The 18,079-nt window shown below is 41.3% G+C and overlaps 1 protein-coding gene across 1 annotated transcript in view; it reads left to right on the forward strand.

Moving 5' to 3' along the window:
• Window positions 1-242: 242 nt before the first annotated feature.
• LOC104162203 (membrane-associated guanylate kinase, WW and PDZ domain-containing protein 1-like) overlaps window positions 243-18,079 on the forward strand; it is a gene marked incomplete at both ends in the record, with an annotated part of 57,831 nt that continues 39,994 nt past the window's right edge. Inside the window, 6 exons of the mRNA XM_009700876.1 lie at window positions 243-449; window positions 3,672-3,882; window positions 7,430-7,512; window positions 10,756-10,794; window positions 15,312-15,369; window positions 17,731-17,819. Coding sequence (XP_009699178.1) covers window positions 243-449; window positions 3,672-3,882; window positions 7,430-7,512; window positions 10,756-10,794; window positions 15,312-15,369; window positions 17,731-17,819 — 687 coding nt within the window. The remainder of the gene's footprint in view (window positions 450-3,671; window positions 3,883-7,429; window positions 7,513-10,755; window positions 10,795-15,311; window positions 15,370-17,730; window positions 17,820-18,079) is intronic.

The raw sequence follows: 18,079 nt of genomic DNA on the forward strand, positions 1-18,079 counted from the left end.
TAACCATTGCTTCTCCTTTTAGATTCAACACAAATAACTTAAAAGGCAAGAAATATTTCCATGCCTGCTCTAGAGATGAAATATGCGCCCCCAAAAATGGGAATGGCATGTGTTAGTTTATTTATTTACTTACTTGTGAGGAGAGACAGAGGTTTTAATGGAACTGAAAAGAAAATAAAATAGAAATTTTGCTGCTATAAACTGTTCCCTTTTGAAGATGCAAATGTGTTTCTATTGCCTAGGTAACTATTATGGAACGCCCAAGCCTCCCAGCCAGCCCCTCAGTGGGAAAGTGACTTCCACAGATGCTTTGCAAAACCTGCAGTCTGGCTCCAAGCAGTCGACTCCAAAGCGAACCAAGTCTTACAATGATATGCAAAATGCTGGCATAGTGCATCCAGAGAATGAGGAAGAGGATGATGTACCTGAAATGAGCAGTAGCTTCACAGGTAAAACAAAAACATCGCGGTTCATCAGTTGGAATACACAGGGAAGGTTTTTCAAGGGGGATTTTTGGTGGATTTTTTATTTAATGCGTTTCCTGCAAAGCTGTTAAGCCCAGACAGAACTGGCCAACAACACCTGAATGGCAGATGTCCAGGTGTGGACAATCACATCACAGTTGTGACCTCTAAAAAGGCCTTGTGGGATTGAGCTGGGTGAGAAAAAACTGGGAAAAGTTCAAATCCATTAGTTGCAGAAAGTTCAAGAAAGAGTTGAGCTATGATTGACAGTTATAAACAGTATGAATTGACTGCCCAGACAGAACTGGCCAACAACACCTGAATGGCAGATGTCCAGGTGTGGACAATCACATCACAGTTGTGACCTCTAAAAAGGCCTTGTGGGATTGAGCTGGGTGAGAAAAAACTGGGAAAAGTTCAAATCCATTAGTTGCAGAAAGTTCAAGAAAGAGTTGAGCTATGATTGACAGTTATAAACAGTATGAATTGACTCAACAAGGACGAAGAGTTGAGCTACGGTTGACAGTTATAAACAGTATGAATTGACTCAAGGATTACGTCTGAAATTAATTATTGCTCCTTCCTCAAGGAATACGTCTGAAATTAATTATTGCTCCTTCCTAAATATGTTGCTGTCCTGTCCCTTTCCTTGCATCTAGAGATCTTCCTTGCATACAATTACTAGGTTCTCTTCTCCAAGGTACCTTCCAGCAAATTGAGGGCTGTTTGCTGCAGGAATGAGGTCTGAAGCATGGGTGCAAGCTCTTTATTTTGTGAAGGCTTTGTGTCCTGCTGGACACAGGTCTCAGTTGCACCGTGGCTACCATTGAGCATTGGCTGAAAGATCACTGGGAACTTTTGCAATCTAAAGTCAAGTGCTGTGCAGGAAGATTCAGAGCAAAATACTATTGGAGATCAGTTGAGTTTCCACAGAAATCAACTGGAAGTTTGTAAAGCTCTGAGGAGCAAGAGCTCTTCCGCATGTCTGCAATCGTAGTATTTGTTAGCGCTTAGAGCGTTACTTCCTCAGTTCGATTTCAGGCACTGAATTCGCCTTTCGAGCTGCCTTTGAGGTAGGTACTTACCAAGCAGCATATTCCACACCTTCAAACCTTCCACAGCTGCTTACTGTGAGTGTTTACCATCACTGGCACTAGGTCCTTTGTCCTCTGGTCACTTCCTACCACCATGTTGATTTTCCTTCCCAGCCTCAGATGAGTCATAGGACCTGTCATGTCAACCACCTCCTACCTGCCAAAGTCCTGGCTCTAACATCTTGTATAGAGCTTTAAAAGGATTTAGGCTGAGATTTAGTTTTGGCCCTCTCTAGGCCAAACTGTCAAATGGCTTTGAGGGTTGTGTTCTCTTTGGTTGCTACCTGTTAAATATTTACAACCCAAATCACTCCTGACTAGCCTAATCCCTCCCAGGCTGGAATTCCTGTCTCTGCTTACCAGCTCCTTGACAAAGTTTTGCGCCGAGGGTAGTTTCTCACATGTTGTGACATGGCAGCAACCTCAGCCCTTGTCACAGGATCTGATTTTGAGAGAAAGCTGGTGGGAGATGCTGTTTGACCTCCTTGCTGCCTGTCTCAGTTTGGTGCCCCTGAACGAACTCGAGCATCGTTTCTCTTCCTTGTTTTCCTTCACAAGATGAAATATTGGAAGATGCAGCTCATTTGTCACAACGTTATCGCACGCTGGCCCCTTGCCTCCATTAAATGGGCACAGAATCAAGAAAAGAGTTATTTCTCATATACCAAAGTGATTCGTATGCTTATTTCACATGTAAGTGTGCTAGCTGTATTAAAATGCTCCTGCTTCCTTAGAAGACCTCTTGATGACTTGTGTTTTCCAGACTTTGGCATGTTTACGCTCTCAATCTTAAGCTGGCAATGATTCATTCATGCTTCTTTATCTTGTCATCATCTACCTAAAAATACCGAATGACAGGAAGGCTAGAAAGCAGGCAGCTGAGGGTACTGGTATAGCCTAGATCTTTTTCTTCCTCCTTCTCTCAATTTATTATTTTCAGTATCTTGCCTTTTTGTAATGGCAGCACACAGACTAGAAATAGCACAGGAGCGCAGTTAACACCCCCTGCCCCCCAACCAAGGCTGTGGGCTGGGAGTTGAGGAGGTCCGTGGTCTCTGGTCTGGAGAGCGGAGGCGAGGTCTTGGCTGTGAAGCCCTTTCAGTCCCACTGCTTGGGGACTTGGCAGACTGTGACACTGATCTCTCTGTCTTTTGCCCAGTGTGTTGCTTGCTGCCTGTACTGGAGGCTGGTGGTCTCAGGTGACTTGGCAGTATTGCCATAAATTTTCGACATCTTCAAGAACTAGAGAAAATCCCTTTGGTAGACACAGGGGTAATTTTAGAATTGGTCTGTTATTGCCAAAACCTTTCTGTGAAGGAGGTAGGGGCACAGACCTGGGTTTTGGAGAGCATTTACTGTGATTAGGGATAGAGGGAATGAGCAGCACTGTTTCATAGATACAACTCAAAACTGCATGGACATAAGCATCAGAAATGTTTCCTTAGAGGGAGAAGGGCCAGATACATCATAAAATACTCCTGAGTGACTTTGACTGGAAGGATACAATGATGAGCTGTGGAATAAACCTCCTCAGACAGGGAGAACAGGCACTAGTGAGCAACAAATGTGGACACATGGTGTAGTGCTGACATTCATTTTAATTTTTATTTTAAAAAAAACACACTACGCTAAAGATGTTCACCATTAGCTTGTTGACTTTGAGCTTCTGCCTACCTTTTGCAGTTGTAAAAATCTCCGCTTTTGATCATTCTTCAAATGGGAAATTTTATTCTCCTAATTCCTGTCCCACAATTGGCACTGCGGGAGTGAACCTGTAAGCCTGCTCAGAAGCCCGTTGAACATCAGTGAGCCCTGGCCTCAGACAGCTTGGAAGACTTTGGTACCTCAGCAGGGCCTATTAAAGGGAACATAGTAGCTGATCACAGCTTCTGATTTGCGCTGGCAAGGGTCTGGCTGGCAGAATGTGTGTGGGCAAAGCAAGCTCATCCCTGCTGGCAAAAAGACTGCAGAGTCTCTGCCCTCAGTTCATCTGTTGCTGTGTCTTGCAAATTAAAAAGCAAGGAAAGGAAAACTGTAAGGATAAACTGGGAGAAGCAAATGGGAGGAGATAAAGACTGATTTTTAATTTTATTTGTGCTTGTTTGCTCTACAGCAGAGTCTGGTGACCAAGACGAGCATAATACGCATATCGTAAGAGAGACAGCCCCACCGTCCACGATTGATAGCCACGCCAACGTTCCCACCACGGAACCGTCTCAGAACCTCCCTCAATACCTACCTCCTTCTGCCGAGGATAACCTAGGTCCTCTGCCGGAAAACTGGGAGATGGCCTACACCGAGAACGGAGAAGTCTATTTTATAGAGTAAAGCCATTTTTGTTGTTCTAATTCCATCTCTCTCCCTCTCTCTCTGGGCATAAGTAAATCTCTGTGGATGCATTTTGTGTGTGTACGTGTGTGTATTAAATATTTAGTGTATACAATTATGTTGCAGAACTGCAAGTTCTTTACTGCTTCTGAAGGGGTTTTGCATTTCCTGATTGGATTAACATCCAAATTACGTCGGAGTTCAAACGCAGAGGGAATTGCTTGTTTTATGAAGGTAGTTACAAAAGCAACAGACACTTATAAGATGTGGGCCAGTTGTTTTCACGGGTGGAATGAAAGCTCCTAATTGAAAGGGCTCAGACTTCATTTCTGGAGCCTGCCTCTGTGCATAATGCAGCAGAGAGAATTCCTCCGGTCGTGTGTTCAGGTGGTAGCAGAGCCAGGGAATGGACTTTGTGTGTTGTCCTCTCGTCAGAGCAAATGGGCCAAACGTGTTAACGTGCTCCAGAGGTTTGCAGAAGGCATAGCTCAGTGCAGAGTAGGCATAGTAAGTTTGGAAAAGAAGTACCTTGTGCTCTGCGGTCTTTGCCTAAGAGCTGAGTGCTGTCAGCAGTTTTATGATGATATTGATTTTTCCATGCCATAAATAATAGTCTCTAATTATACTTGTCTAGATTTACTGAGATAGGAGTAACTTATAAAATGGGACCTGTTAGTGGAAGAGATTTCTTGTGCAGAGTTTAACTAGACATTAAAATTCAATTAGCTTTTGAAACTCAAGCCCTTAGCTGCCTAGGTAGAGGAGGGGGATGAGGAATTGATTTTGGATTTGATGGTCTGTTTAATGCGGTCTTGGAAACTGAGATCCTCTGTCTGTGCACCAGAAGTACCAGTGGCCAGTTAGTACAGAAGAAGCTCCTCTGCTAATGCCTCTTCTGCCACTCCGGAGAATTATGCTGGATTAGGGCAGTGAGGGGAGCAATCCTGCTCCATCATCAGCAGAGGGGACTTTTGGACATGGCCAAGGAAAGGTTCATCAGAGCAGATTTTCCCTTGGCTGCAATGGCAGAGGAACACATCAGAGAAGAGTGCCAGAAGGTCTGAGGAGCTGGGGGGACTGAGAGCACGGCAGCAGCTCTTCACTGGCTGGGAGGGGGCTCTGCTGTAAAAACGGCCATTTTCCAGGGCGCTCTCAATTACCTGAAGGAGCTCCATCAACCCCCTAGTGTAAACCAAAGTCTAGAAGGCACGATGAAAATTCTTATCAGCTGCATGTCAGATGAAACTGAACTGTGTTCATTATCCTGAACACGGTATTCTGCCCCTCGTTGTCCTCAGGGTGCCTCATTCTTTGATGTACTTTCTGGCTTTAATGTATATAACAGCCTGAGTAATAGCCCATCCAGCCCACCATTTTCCTCGCTGGAGGAGGACAGATGAGGAGCACTAAATGCTGTGCAAGCAGCTGGTTGCTCCATTTTTTGTCCCCACGTGGGACCGTGATGTCCTTCCTTACAGGTGCTTCAGCAAGGGGTTCTGCTGCTGCCACCAGTTTACACCAAACCCATCCCCTGCTGTATTCTCTATGCATGTGTGTTCTCTTAGCAATGCAGGACTGTAGTACCTTAAATAATCTGTAGTACCTTAAATAATTTGTTAGACCTTTTGCAGGAGAATTTTATATGTGGTGGAAAAATGTGGCCTGCATACACAATGGTCTACCTGACATGAAAATCTGGTGGCACACCAACTGCTTCCTTCCCTGCAGTGCAGATTGACCATTTTGAGGATACATACGCATAGGGGGTGATTTTGTGCAAGAATGTGTTAGTGTGGATGCAGCACTGAATGACCACAGTTCTATTAATTCTAAGGACACCCTGAGCCTAGAGACAATTCCGTTTGATTTGTATCTAATTAAGAGAACAAGCTAATGAGCTGTGTGGACCCAAGCTGCCTCAGATATCCGTACCATCGTCTACACTGCTTTGGGTTATCAAGTCAGGGTACTGAAAGGAACAGCATGGGAATATCTGAGCTGCTTGCACAGAACCAGCACAGGTCCAGTGGAGCCAGAGCTGTGTGTCAGGTAGCCGATCCTGATGGCTTGCAGCTGAAGCAATTTGGCTCTTGAGATGTGTTTCTCCGGTGCTTTAATTGGGATTTTCATTACCCAGAATATCCCAGTCCCCCATTACCCTGCATGTAGATCTCTGCATGTCACAGGTCTAACACAATCCTGTCCCTCCGAGTGTATGATCTGAAAGGTGTTTAGTTAAATTTCCTGCGCCTCAGCAAACTCCACTGTTGTGAGCCTTTGGTTAGTGAGACAAAGTTGCAAGAAATATGCAAATATTCTATTGCTCTCCTCCCACCGCCCTCTTTCTCAGCTAGACTACAGACTTTCTTATTTGTAAGTTGGCAGAACCCCTCTGCTTTATTGCTGTTAATTTGCCTGACTTGCTGAATTTCTGCCATTCAGTTTTCTAGTTCGCGATTAATTGCTCTGAAGGATACAAAAGGATTAAACACATTTGCTCATCCTACCTTGGGAGGGCTGGGTAGTCAGATGTGTAAAACAATGACCTTTTTTTTACACACTCGGATCCTAGGAGCAGAGCAGTCCCCTCTTCTTGCAGTAGTTTGCTAGTCGGTTGTTAGTTCCTCAGGACCATAGCCCTCATTACAGCATTTCCAGATTCCTGAGACTGTGGTGAAGCTAAGGTTAAGTTTGTAAACCTCTCTGAGACCTTGAAGGAGAAGTAAATAGCATTACTACAGTATTGAAACTTAAAACTGTTAAGCAGTGTTAAAGGCTAAGCTAGATAAATGGTGCCTCAGGGAATGGAGAGATATCTTTGCAGGTTGTGTCAAAGATGACATCAGGTTATAGAAGAGGCATTATATTACAAGATTGTCTGCATATGGAAATGAAATGATGGTAGAAAATAATTTCTAGAAAAATGTATTTTAAGCCTATTTACCATGCAGCCTTCACCACCGGGACTGGCATCGCAGTGCTGTCAGGGGACTTGTAGAAAGGAAGAGTTGAAAGTAAAACTGTTCAACTTCCATCACAGGCTTTGACAAAACAGTTTTATTTGTGTAATTAAAAAGTTTTCAATGAAAATTTTGGTTTTGACTAATACTTGGGTCATATCTAGACAAATGTCAAAGGTCTTCTGTAGGATCAAAGATCACTGCATGGTTTAGGGAGGAAGGGAAACTTCTGTCTTTTTGTTGTGAGGCAAAGGGCTCAGAGACAGCTCCTGAAATTGAGAAACAAAGCACCAAAGACAAAAGTTTGGAAATTAATATTATAATATTACATCTTTCACATGCATCCTTGCAGTCAGGAATGCTGATTTGTATATTTTCAGTTTTCCCCTTTGTGTTTTCAATGCCAAGCTTCTTGTGATTTGGTAGACTAGTTGGCAAAACATCAGATCGTAATGCTGTTTCTTCTGAAGCAAAGGTATGCCTTCAGGTCTGTTGAATAATAAAGAGGATATATACTTTTATGTCACTGATACTTCAGCTCTGCTTTATTAACAAAGGTCGTATCTCCATTTTTGGTTTCCAGCCATAACACAAAAACAACATCTTGGTTAGATCCACGGTGCCTGAACAAACAGCAGAAGCCTCTAGAAGAATGTGAAGATGATGGTAAGAGACTGAAAATAGTGAAATAACAATGCGTTTGGTCCATTTCTGGGCAGCTTTCTTCCAGTAACCTGTGTTCAGAAATACTTTTTTTTAAAAAAAAGAAGTTTATTAGTAAGTACATAGAGACAATATCCGCTATGTTGTTAAATCACTGTCTGTATATGTAAAATAGCCATTGAGATGGTGGATCATTTAATAAAAATCAAAGAGGTGCTAGAAGTGAGAGGCCTCTGGTTTTGCAAATGTATTTGAATAGCCACTGATGCTGAACAAGACTCAAAGCTTTCTAACGTGTTTGCTCCTTGGATCGCTGTGTAGGAGGAAAGTGACTGCGTCTCTGCGTGCTTCATTGTGTTACGCTTCAACCTCCTGCTTTACATGAATTGAATTGAGTCTTGTTTGAGCAGAAATAACTCAATTGCTTCACTTCTACTGTTAAATTCTGACAGTCCACTTAGTGTTATGGTTGCTGAAAACAAATTCCATTTGAAAGTGTAGATTTTTGCCACGGAATATTTACACTGATGTAATTTTGTATTCCTTGAGATGTTGGAAATGCAAGCCACTGTCCAATTTAGAGCAGCCAAATGCAGGACTCTTAAAGGAGATTCTTTCCCTGCATCCTTTAGGAGGTGCTGGAAGAAAAAGGGAATCATGATGAAAATAACGTAAATGTTTGGGAAAACCTGTGTGGCAATTTTGATCTACTGACCAGGAAAGATGATGGTATTCCAATGCATAATTTTGGCTAACACAATGCTATCATGGTAGACATATCTTAAAAACTGAAGGGTTTACTTCGTCAATGTTGGTGCTGTCCTTGTAAAATTAGTTTTCATAATATGATTAACCTCCTACTGGTGTGAGTCAGCTCAATAAGAATTATGATTTTATTTCAGAAAAGAATCAACTCAATCCCTTTTTACTGGTAGGTTCAGATCTGACTTCCAGAACTGCTGTTACTATTTTGGCACATGCAGTTTTTCAACCTCTGCTTCCTTTCACACGTGAGATTTTGTAGGATGTGAGAATTTGCCTGTGCAGCCTTTGCGGCCGTGATAAAGCTGGTCACTAACTTCCTAGTGCACAATGCAGCATACCCCCAAACCACAGGGATGTGCAAAGCCCAGGCAGAAGCCGAGCATACCGAGCTGGTGCCTGCTTCAGAGCCTTAGCAACTGGCATCGTCTGTCAAGGAGTGAGTGGAGGGAGCCGGATTAATGAAGGCCTTGCTCTGCAACTAAAAATGGATACGTCAGTGGGTAATCAGAACTGAAACAAAATTAAATAATAGTGTATGCAGGCAAAGCTCCCTCCTCCTTGAAGTTAAGCGTTGCTGGCAATTTAAAGAGAAGGTTGCTAGGTCTCAGCGTAAGCTTTCCTCTTTGAGAGGGTAGTTCTCCCTGAAGCACAACTTCTGTCCTGGCTTTCTCTACCAGCAAGACTTCCACTACATCGGTAACCTCGGTGATGCCAACAAGCGGCATGTGCTGTTGTGGGTCAGCGTGCCCCACGCTGCGCTCTGAGCCAGGGCAAGGTGGAGCTGGTAGGATGAGTCTACAACGGGTGGCTGAGCTCCTCTGTTAAACAATTTAAGTCTCCTTGCAGAAAGGAAAGTCTTTCTTCTTGTCCTCTTAGCAATTATTAAACAATCATTGGATTAATTTATTTTACTGGGATTAGAAACATACAGCTGGTATTTTTGTATTTAATTAAATTCATAATTTTGCAGAGTGGTGGTGTTTTTGTTTACCAGGTCCTTAAGATCAGCTAATTTAATCTTCTCCCACACCCCTTTACTTCATTTACTCAGTTGCTCATTAGTGAATCATTTTAACATTCAGTAGTTAAACCAGTTGCTTCATAGGTACAGCAGTGCACTGCACTGTTTTGCTTGGCTGCTCTGATCTTGCTTTGCACATAAGAATAATTTTATTTCAGAAAACAATGTGAGCACAAAGAAGAGAGAAGGTTATTTTTACTGCATCATAGAAGCTGGACATTTTTGGCAAGGGTCACTGTTGGGTGTATTTCCACTGAAGTCAGTGGGACTCCTCCCCTGTTTTGTTTGTTGCGTGTGTGCACACGAGTTTTCAGGCTTGATTCCCATCCTGTTTGTGGTTTTTATAAATGTTAGATGTCGTTTCAGATTTGTTTGGGTGCAGTTGCCTTGTGTTTTTTCTTCATCCGGATTCGTGTCCCTAACAAGTTTTTGGTCGTTTCCAGTTGTTTAGGCTATCAAAGGAAATTGCGATTCATATTTCATGCTAATGGTCCTAAACAACTGTTTTGGTAGAATATACTGCAAACAGCTTGTGGAAGTGGTTTTTTAGGTGTCCAAATTTTCAAAAGCAATGCTGTGACACTACATCTTCTGTTTGCTCCTATCATTCATTTATGTGGCTTATACTTTACTGTATTAGGTCCAAGATTGTTTTTACCATCTTTGTTCTGGTTTTGTCATCATCTTTCATTTTCAGACAGCATTATTATTATTTATAGGCTAAGCAATACTTTAATCATCTGTGTCACTGTTAACTTATGAATATGGAGCAGATAATGATAAATGGAGCAACAGTGAATATTGATGGCTTTGTGTCTTTGAAAAATTATATGATCTTTGTCCCAGGTGCCCTGCCAAAACTGGTGCATTCCCATATATGCCTCACCAGTGCATCTGAACTTTGGTGTGGGTTTGTGCCTCCAATTAAACAAGGCGCCTCGCTTCATGTCTATCTTAAATCACCTGAGGAGTTACAGTGAAGTCAATTGGACTTTGTATGCACATAAATTTAGGTACTTTCTTGAAAACCTTGCTACATTAGTTCTTATTTAGATGCAAGGTTTCCCTCTCAAATTTCTTCATTAGTATTCAGGTCTGGCCTTCTGATAGATCCGTATGTCTACAGAATGGATTGCGAAGGTCGGACTGTACAGGTCTGAGAGAGAAGCTTCATGACAGTGAGAACAACACAAATGTATTACTTTGCCATATCAAACTGTGGCACGGAAGTAGTCAATTGATACAGATATTTTGAGAATACAAGAAACTGTTCTTTCATTATCTACATCAGATCCGTCAATATTCTGATCACTAAAGTGTGATAAATGGAAAACTTGGACTCGGTCTGTAGAAAATTAGTGCCGGTTCTGCTGTATGCTGTAGGGAATTTTTTGCTTGGTGCTGGTATCTGAAATTTTCTTTTAATTTTTTCTGTCTCATTTACTGCTCGTCCCTTGGAGAAGAAGGGGTACACACGGAAGAACTGGACAGTGAACTAGGTAAATCATCCATCTCTTGTTTTGATGTTTTACTTCAACTGCACTGTTTTAAGCCTTTAATTACTTACTTTCTCCTTTGTATCATTTTGCATCTTTCAGTTTTTTTATTTCAACAAGCCTAGTTTGTCAGCAAAACCTCCCTAGCACACAAAGCATTATTATTCCTCTAGCTTCTGATCTTTGTCTTACTGATTCAGAGTTTGAAGAAAGCTGGAGGGCCTTCGTCTTGCAAAGTTTTTTTGAAGTTGCTTCCTCCTGGAGCCTGCAGAAGTCAGGAGCTTTTCCATTGGCATCACTGGCTCCAGGAGAAAGCTTATACATGCCAAAGTTGAAATCAAATAGCTAATGATGCTTTTTCACGGGGACCAAAGACATTTCTCGTACAAGAGAAGCAAAGTGTGATTTAGAAAGCTGAAGTATTACATAGGATGCTTCTGCTGAGCTTGTGAATGAAACAGCTGAAAATTTTGCATCAGTAGGAGATTTTATAAACAGATGATTTCCAATGATGTGGTACATTTTTATTTGCTGCATCTTTTTGTGAAGAATGCTGTCTTGATATCTAATCTCAGCGGTGCTCATTCTGTTTATACTGATTGTAGAGGTAGTTGTTATTTCTGTTCAGCTATGCTCCAGCGCACTTGGAAAGCTGAAAGGCATAAGAGGTTGCATAGGATTTTATTTCCACCAGGTCTATTACTGCTTTTAAAAAGGACTGTATTTACAGTTTATAGTTCTGCGTACCGGAGGATTGTATTACCAGAGAATTAACCTCTGGTTTCTGTAATGACTTGCAAGTAAGTGTATTCTGCGTCCTGCTTCTGTGTGATTGATATGGCATCAGCAGCCGGCAGCTATTGAGTGGACTTTAACACTACTCCAGGAACTGTTCTTCTGGATAATATACCTGGAATCATTTTGGAGGCCTAAGTTCTTTTAGTGCAAGAATTTGAAAGAAATAACTATTTAAAGAAGAATGCCTCACTTTAGTGGTACATTAGCATTATATGCAGCTCATACAAATAATCAGCGGCAGACCGAGTAACATCACAAGTAGGTGGATGCACACCAAAAACCTGCAAAGATTTCTCATTAAAGTCTTCACAAAGGGTGACCTAAAATAAGAGAGAAGTTAAAAAAAAAACAAATGTAGAGGCAATAATGAAATGGAGATGTTCCCTTCTTTCAGTCTGGTATCAGGATCTAGTGCAAGAGAATAGCTGAAACAAATAGATGCAGGGAAACTCATTAATTGATAAGCCTGACCCCAGTTCTGCAGGCACTTACAGACACAAGTGTTTTGCTCTAACATCATGAGATGTTCCCTTTGTTTTAATGCAGATAAGCTTTATTGAGCTCACAGCCCATCAACATACTGTTGAGATTTGCAAATGTTGTAGTATAGACAAAGACATCTTCAAATAGCTCAGTTGGTTACAGCAACGTTAGAGAATTGGCATGAAAACATATGGCCTATTCAGTAACCATACTCGTGGATAGTATAAACTGATTGGTGCCAGATATTTAGCTCGTTAGCTTATCAACAGTTTCTGTTCTAAATATAAAAAAAATGAAACCTGAAGCATTGAAACAACTTCTTGTTTTCCAAAGAGATGGGTTGAAAGTGGAGTAACAGGTCACCTCTTTTTAACGGAAGATTGTACAAAAGGACACAAAAACTTAACTTTGGAGTAGAATTTGAGATATGCTTGGACAGATCCTCCTGGCCTCACAGGGAGCAGTAAGAGCTGAGTATACTGAGGTCATCTCCAGCTCCTTTATAGTGATGCATGGGTACAACTGAAATACCTGGTGGTTGGAGAAGTTCTTTTTTAGGAATCCATCAGTCCCCTGTGTAGTGTAGGATACTAAACAAGAGCATCTCAGTATGAATCTGTGTATTTACCCCAGGCTTAAAACTGTAAAATTGGATATTAGTCCATTGAATTTACCTGCTGACAAATGCTCTGAGACTGCAGAGTGCTGCATGGAGGTACCAAAATAAAAGCTATATGGCTTACTCGGGCTCCTAATGGTGCAAAATATGTTTTGAAATCTCTATATTTGTGATAAAATCTAATGCTCTGGGTCATCTTCAGTTTAGTAGGAGAGGTAGAGAGGGGAGAAGCCACTAAGAAGCTAGACTGTGCACTGTGGCTATGGGGAATACTGCCTTTTGCTTTAGAGAACTTCAGAGGCTTTTAGAAGTTGATTTCACAGATGAGCTTTCCAACAAGTAATGTGTTGAAAAACTGCAGTTTTCTGTAGTGTTACTTCAGAAAACATAGAAGTGTGTTCCTTAAATGGAAAGCCGCAGAGACGGAAAACTGGAAAGATTTTGGCACAATACCATTTTTGAGGTTAGGAAAGTGCTGTTTTTCTGACCTTCTCTGAAAATTATTTAAAAGAAAAGGAAAAAAAAAATTTAATACCAAAACCTGTGTGAACAGAAGAAAAGCAAAAAAACTTTTGTTTAAACTTTAAAAATAAAAAACACTTAATAGTCCAAAATAGACAAAAGATATTTAGGAGGAAGAATTGTGGAAAACTCATTTTAAGGCGTTTGTGCATTATTTCTCCCTTCCCTCATTCACTTTTTATTCTTCTTCCACCCCTAGCTTGGTCTCTTTACCATTCTACTTTCACTATAGTGCAACAAATTAAATGGCTGCCACAACTTGTGGTTTTCCTGATTGCATGCTAGGTCTTAATTTAATTGCACTGAAACTGTTTAAGCCAGTCCCACAGTGTTTTCACCATATGGGACTCCTTTGCAAACCTGAGAGTTCCCTTTGTGAAAAGATTTTCAAGATCGGCCTCTAGCTTTTGCTCAGTTACACTTGGACAGTGTAAAGGAATATCTTTCTGAAGCGTTCATTTCTGATCGATCTACTGATAAAATTGCGGAGTATTTTCATGCCCAAAAGTTAGCACTGGCTTGCATTTAATTGCTTATGTCTCAAGGAATCCAAAGATGTTAAACACAGTAAGGATAAAATAATGATAAGAATGGAAAAGCTACCTAATATCCTCAAATAAGGGGCATGTGGAGCAAAAACCATGAAAATCGATTTTATCTGATCTCCAGCCAATTCTGAACACAAACATAAACTTTGAGTAATTAGTTCATGTGTGTTTGTATAAATTCTGTTCATCTCCAGTTTGGAGATATTTCTATCCTTACGGCAACATAGTTGAAGTCTGTAAATGCATAACTAGACAGTTACATTTATTCTAATTAACAGGCCATTGTTGATTGTATTGGCTCAGTAATTGATGCCATTAATGAAAATAAATCTTTACATTTGATAATAAACAAACAGATTATTTACTATCAGTCTTGTCAATTTAGTGATAAATTTTGAGAAATTATTTTGCATGTGGTATTTGAACTCATGTTATCTGGAAATGTTTTTGGTTTTTTTTATTTAAATGAATGTGCAGAGTCTGTGGGACCACACTTGCACAGTCCATAGCATGGTGGAACCTTCTTTCGAGTTAATTCACAGTATTACACAAACGCACCACTCTGTATTGTTAATAGGATGATTATTTCGGTACCCACAGCCAACGGGAACATTGTGTTTAAATGAGTAGGACAAGGATCAGGTCCTTAAGTAATACATACAGCTTTAATAACCTTCAGTTGGATGCTGAAGTGATTTTATTACATTCACTAATTATAGTTAAAGTACTATGTGCAGTCTAGAAAATCAACAGGAACAAAAGCGGATACATTTCCAAATGTTAATTTCATCTTCAGAACTGGTTTTTGTTAATTATGCTAATTAAAAAAAGGAAATCTCTGTTACATGTGATTATGGCAATATGTGTTTTTATATTAAGTGCTATGCAGTGAAATACATCTGTGTGTGCCAGCCCCACTTGAGTGGATTCCACATGCCGGGTGTTTACAATAAATTCACGTTGCCCTGTTTCAAGATGCACTTTTCTGTTGGGCTCATGGCTGAGCAAAGCAGTGTAAATCCCTAAGAAAGGAGTCAAAAAAAACCTTTTTAAAGCAGTGGTAAGCATAAATGACTCAGCCCTGGTACGGGAGATGAAAGTGGTCTCTCTGTTAGTGTGCTACAATTGCTTGCCATAGTCTCGCTTGTCTTCTTAGGCTGGCATTAAAATGCCTCTGGCCTGTTGCCTGCATCGACTCCCACTGCACTGCTCCATCCAGGGCCACTCTGCCCATGGTGGTGAAACCAGGAGGGTACTTGAGGTACTCCCAGAAAGGAAATTTATTGATCATTTGTTCATTTAATGGAAAAAACAAATCTAAAATTGACTGGCATGGGCATCTTCCCACTGATTTGCTAACCCAGGACTGGTAGGACAGGCTATGATGTTGGTGCTGTGCTATGCCAGCCTTTAAAAGGGGGCTGTGATTGTTCTGAAAAGTGTTCAAAGCGAAGCCTGAGCCACTGATGAGTTTTGCACTCTAGGCAGGAGCAGCTGCTTGTCAGAAAAAGCTGCATTGGAGGCTTCAGTAATGCTTTTTCTATTTCCAGAATTGCCTGCTGGTTGGGAGAAAATTGAGGATCCTGTATATGGTGTCTACTATGTAGAGTAAGTGCTGCTCTCCGGTTCTGGTGTGGCTGTCGGGTGGAGGAAGGCTTTCCTCCGCAGTGGTCTGTGTGCTTTGTGGGTAGCATCTCGTACCGAGGAGGAGGAGGCACTGGCCCCTTATAGGCTGGGGGATGCTATAGGGGCTGGGAGAGGCAGCCCTGCCTTGCCATTCACCATCCTCTGGTGGGCTCTGGCAGCAGCACCCTGGGGTGGGGGTGGGCTTTGGGGGAGACTGGAGCACCCTGGGATGGGGGGTGAGCTCCAGGGGTGAGCTCAGGATAGACAGGAGCGTCCTGGGGTTGGAGCGTGCAGGAGCCCCAGCACCTCACAAAATACTTTTAGCCAGAGAAGATTAACAAGTGTGCTATTAACGGAGCTCAATCCGCTTCATATAGTGCTGTGATCAAAATATGAGCGTGCAAAGCAGACCACCAATTCAGTTACAAGTCAGAAGACAAAAGGAGGAATGGACGAGTCTGTGTGACCAAACAACCACGGCAGAGGTTCTTGCATCAGGTTGTGTTGTTGTGAATAGAATTACAGGTTTAATGGGACTCTCTCCGGAATTAGAACAGCTTCTTCTTTATCTAGATGTCAGATCCTCCCTTGGGAAACCAGAGATCTGAGTTTTGTTTCATCACTGACCCCATAAAATGAATTTTTAATTATGTGTATACTCCTGTCTAATAGGATGGCTTATGATAACCCTCAGAATAGACATGGAATACAGTTTCAGTCTGCTTTGGCTCATTTCTGACCCTACCATCTGTGCCTAGGGAAACAAGGTTAGCAAACTGTGTAATTAAGGCTTGGCATTTATTTACCAAAGACATCAAGAATATATTTCGGCTATTAAATGCCATGCCAAGCGGTCTTTACAGCATTTTTTCCTGTCACTTTACATATACATGCCCGTTCGTTTTGTGGCACTCCTTAGGGATAAAATTAAATAGAAAAGTAACAGCAATGAGACATAAGTTTGTTTTACTTACTATCTATAAGCTAGCAAGATGGTTATAATGTGAGCGTTTGTCCCTTCCAATTCAGGCACTCTATTATTGCATAATAGTTTTTATTGAGAAACAACTGTATCATGAAAAAGTTTGTATCATTTTTAAAGTAGTTACCATTTTTTCTTAACTTTCTGAAGATATCTTGAAATAAGAAATCTTTTACAGAACTCATTAACTTGTTTTTATTTGATTAGGTAAATATTTTTCCAGTGATTCAATACTGATCTTTAGCAGAAAGAAATGCTGAATATAACTATGTAGAGTGCTTCTATTGTAATTACTTGAAAAAGTGGTTGTTTGTTCATTCGAGGTTTTTTTTCTGTTTTTATAAAGACACATGGGACAAGAGACAATAAAAGAGCAAGTTCTTAATAGTAAACTTTGTTTTGGATACAAAGATGGGCTTTAAGCTAATATAATTTTCTAAGGTCTACCTGCTCCTCTGCTGTAGCAAAATCACAATTGAAAAATTGCTGTTGAGCAGTTGATGAGCAGCTCATCTCAGCTGCAGCCGTCAGCTGCAGAGAGTCCCCAGACCTGCCCCCACTGCCCTGGCATCTGTGGTTGGTGTTTGTTGTTTGGTTTTGTAAAACGATTAATCCTCTGTGGGGTGCATTGCTTGTCTGCTATGTTTGAGGCTGGGCTGCTTTTTTTTTTTGTCCTTTTCCTCAGATTTGTAGGAAGTACTGGCTCTAAACATCTCATGAGGGTCAAAAGCTGCCTAACATCCCTCCAAGGAGTACAGCTGAAGTTTCACCAAGTGGTAGTTTCCACTGGGAGTATTTGCTGGTGGCTGATTCTGAATATTTTTTGATCCATTTGGAGCCCAGCTTTTCAGCTCATAGCCTGCATCCCCGTAGATACTTTTAAGACACCTTGTTGATAGTGTGCATTGATCAGATAGCTGACAGATGTTACCAGTTGTTGTGTTTGGGTTTTGGGGGTTTTGTTTTTGTAGGTGTTTTGGTTTTTGTTTTTTTTTTTTTAACTTCAGTGAGCCAGGGAATGACTGCTCCTCTGGGAATCTGATTAAAGGAGGGATGATACAGACCTGTCTTTTAAAATGCAGTCAGACAGAGCACCTTTTCTGCTTTAATCTCATTTTTCATAGATAGATCACTACTTTAACGTATTTGAAGAAATTAGCCATTCCTACTCAGGACATCATATCAATACTGAAATCTGCTTGTTTTCCTAAATATGCTTTTTGACATGACTGGGTGAGACCTTGCTCCACATACACTGCTATTGGGTTTGTTTGGTATTTTACTCCTTTCCTCAGAGGAATTTCATGCCTGGCCGTAAAACATAAAGGGTTTCCTAATTTATTGCTCTCTTTCATCTCCAGCCACATCAACCGGAAGACACAGTATGAAAACCCAGTTCTTGAAGCGAAGAGGAAGAAACAGCTTGAGCAACAGCAACAGCCACCAGAAGGTTGGCACCACCGAGGGCATGGTGGTTGGGGTTTTCATGAGGGAACGTGCCCTCCCTCACCTTGGCAGCACCATGCCAATGTGTTTGTCCTTCTTGCTTTGGCCTTGGCGTTTAAAGGCAAAATGGCGAGCATAGGAAAGGTTGTATCTGCCCTTCACGTAAGATGCAGCAAAAGAGGAAATCTAAACCGCATAACCACTTAAACATAGTAGCTTTCACCCCTGTTAAAGGAAAGAGATTTTTCTTTTAATGTCCTTTAT

Source organism: Cariama cristata, unplaced genomic scaffold (genome assembly GCF_000690535.1).
Source record: "Cariama cristata isolate BGI_N322 unplaced genomic scaffold, ASM69053v1 scaffold21665, whole genome shotgun sequence".
In the NCBI taxonomy this organism is placed as follows: Eukaryota; Metazoa; Chordata; class Aves; order Cariamiformes; family Cariamidae; genus Cariama; species Cariama cristata.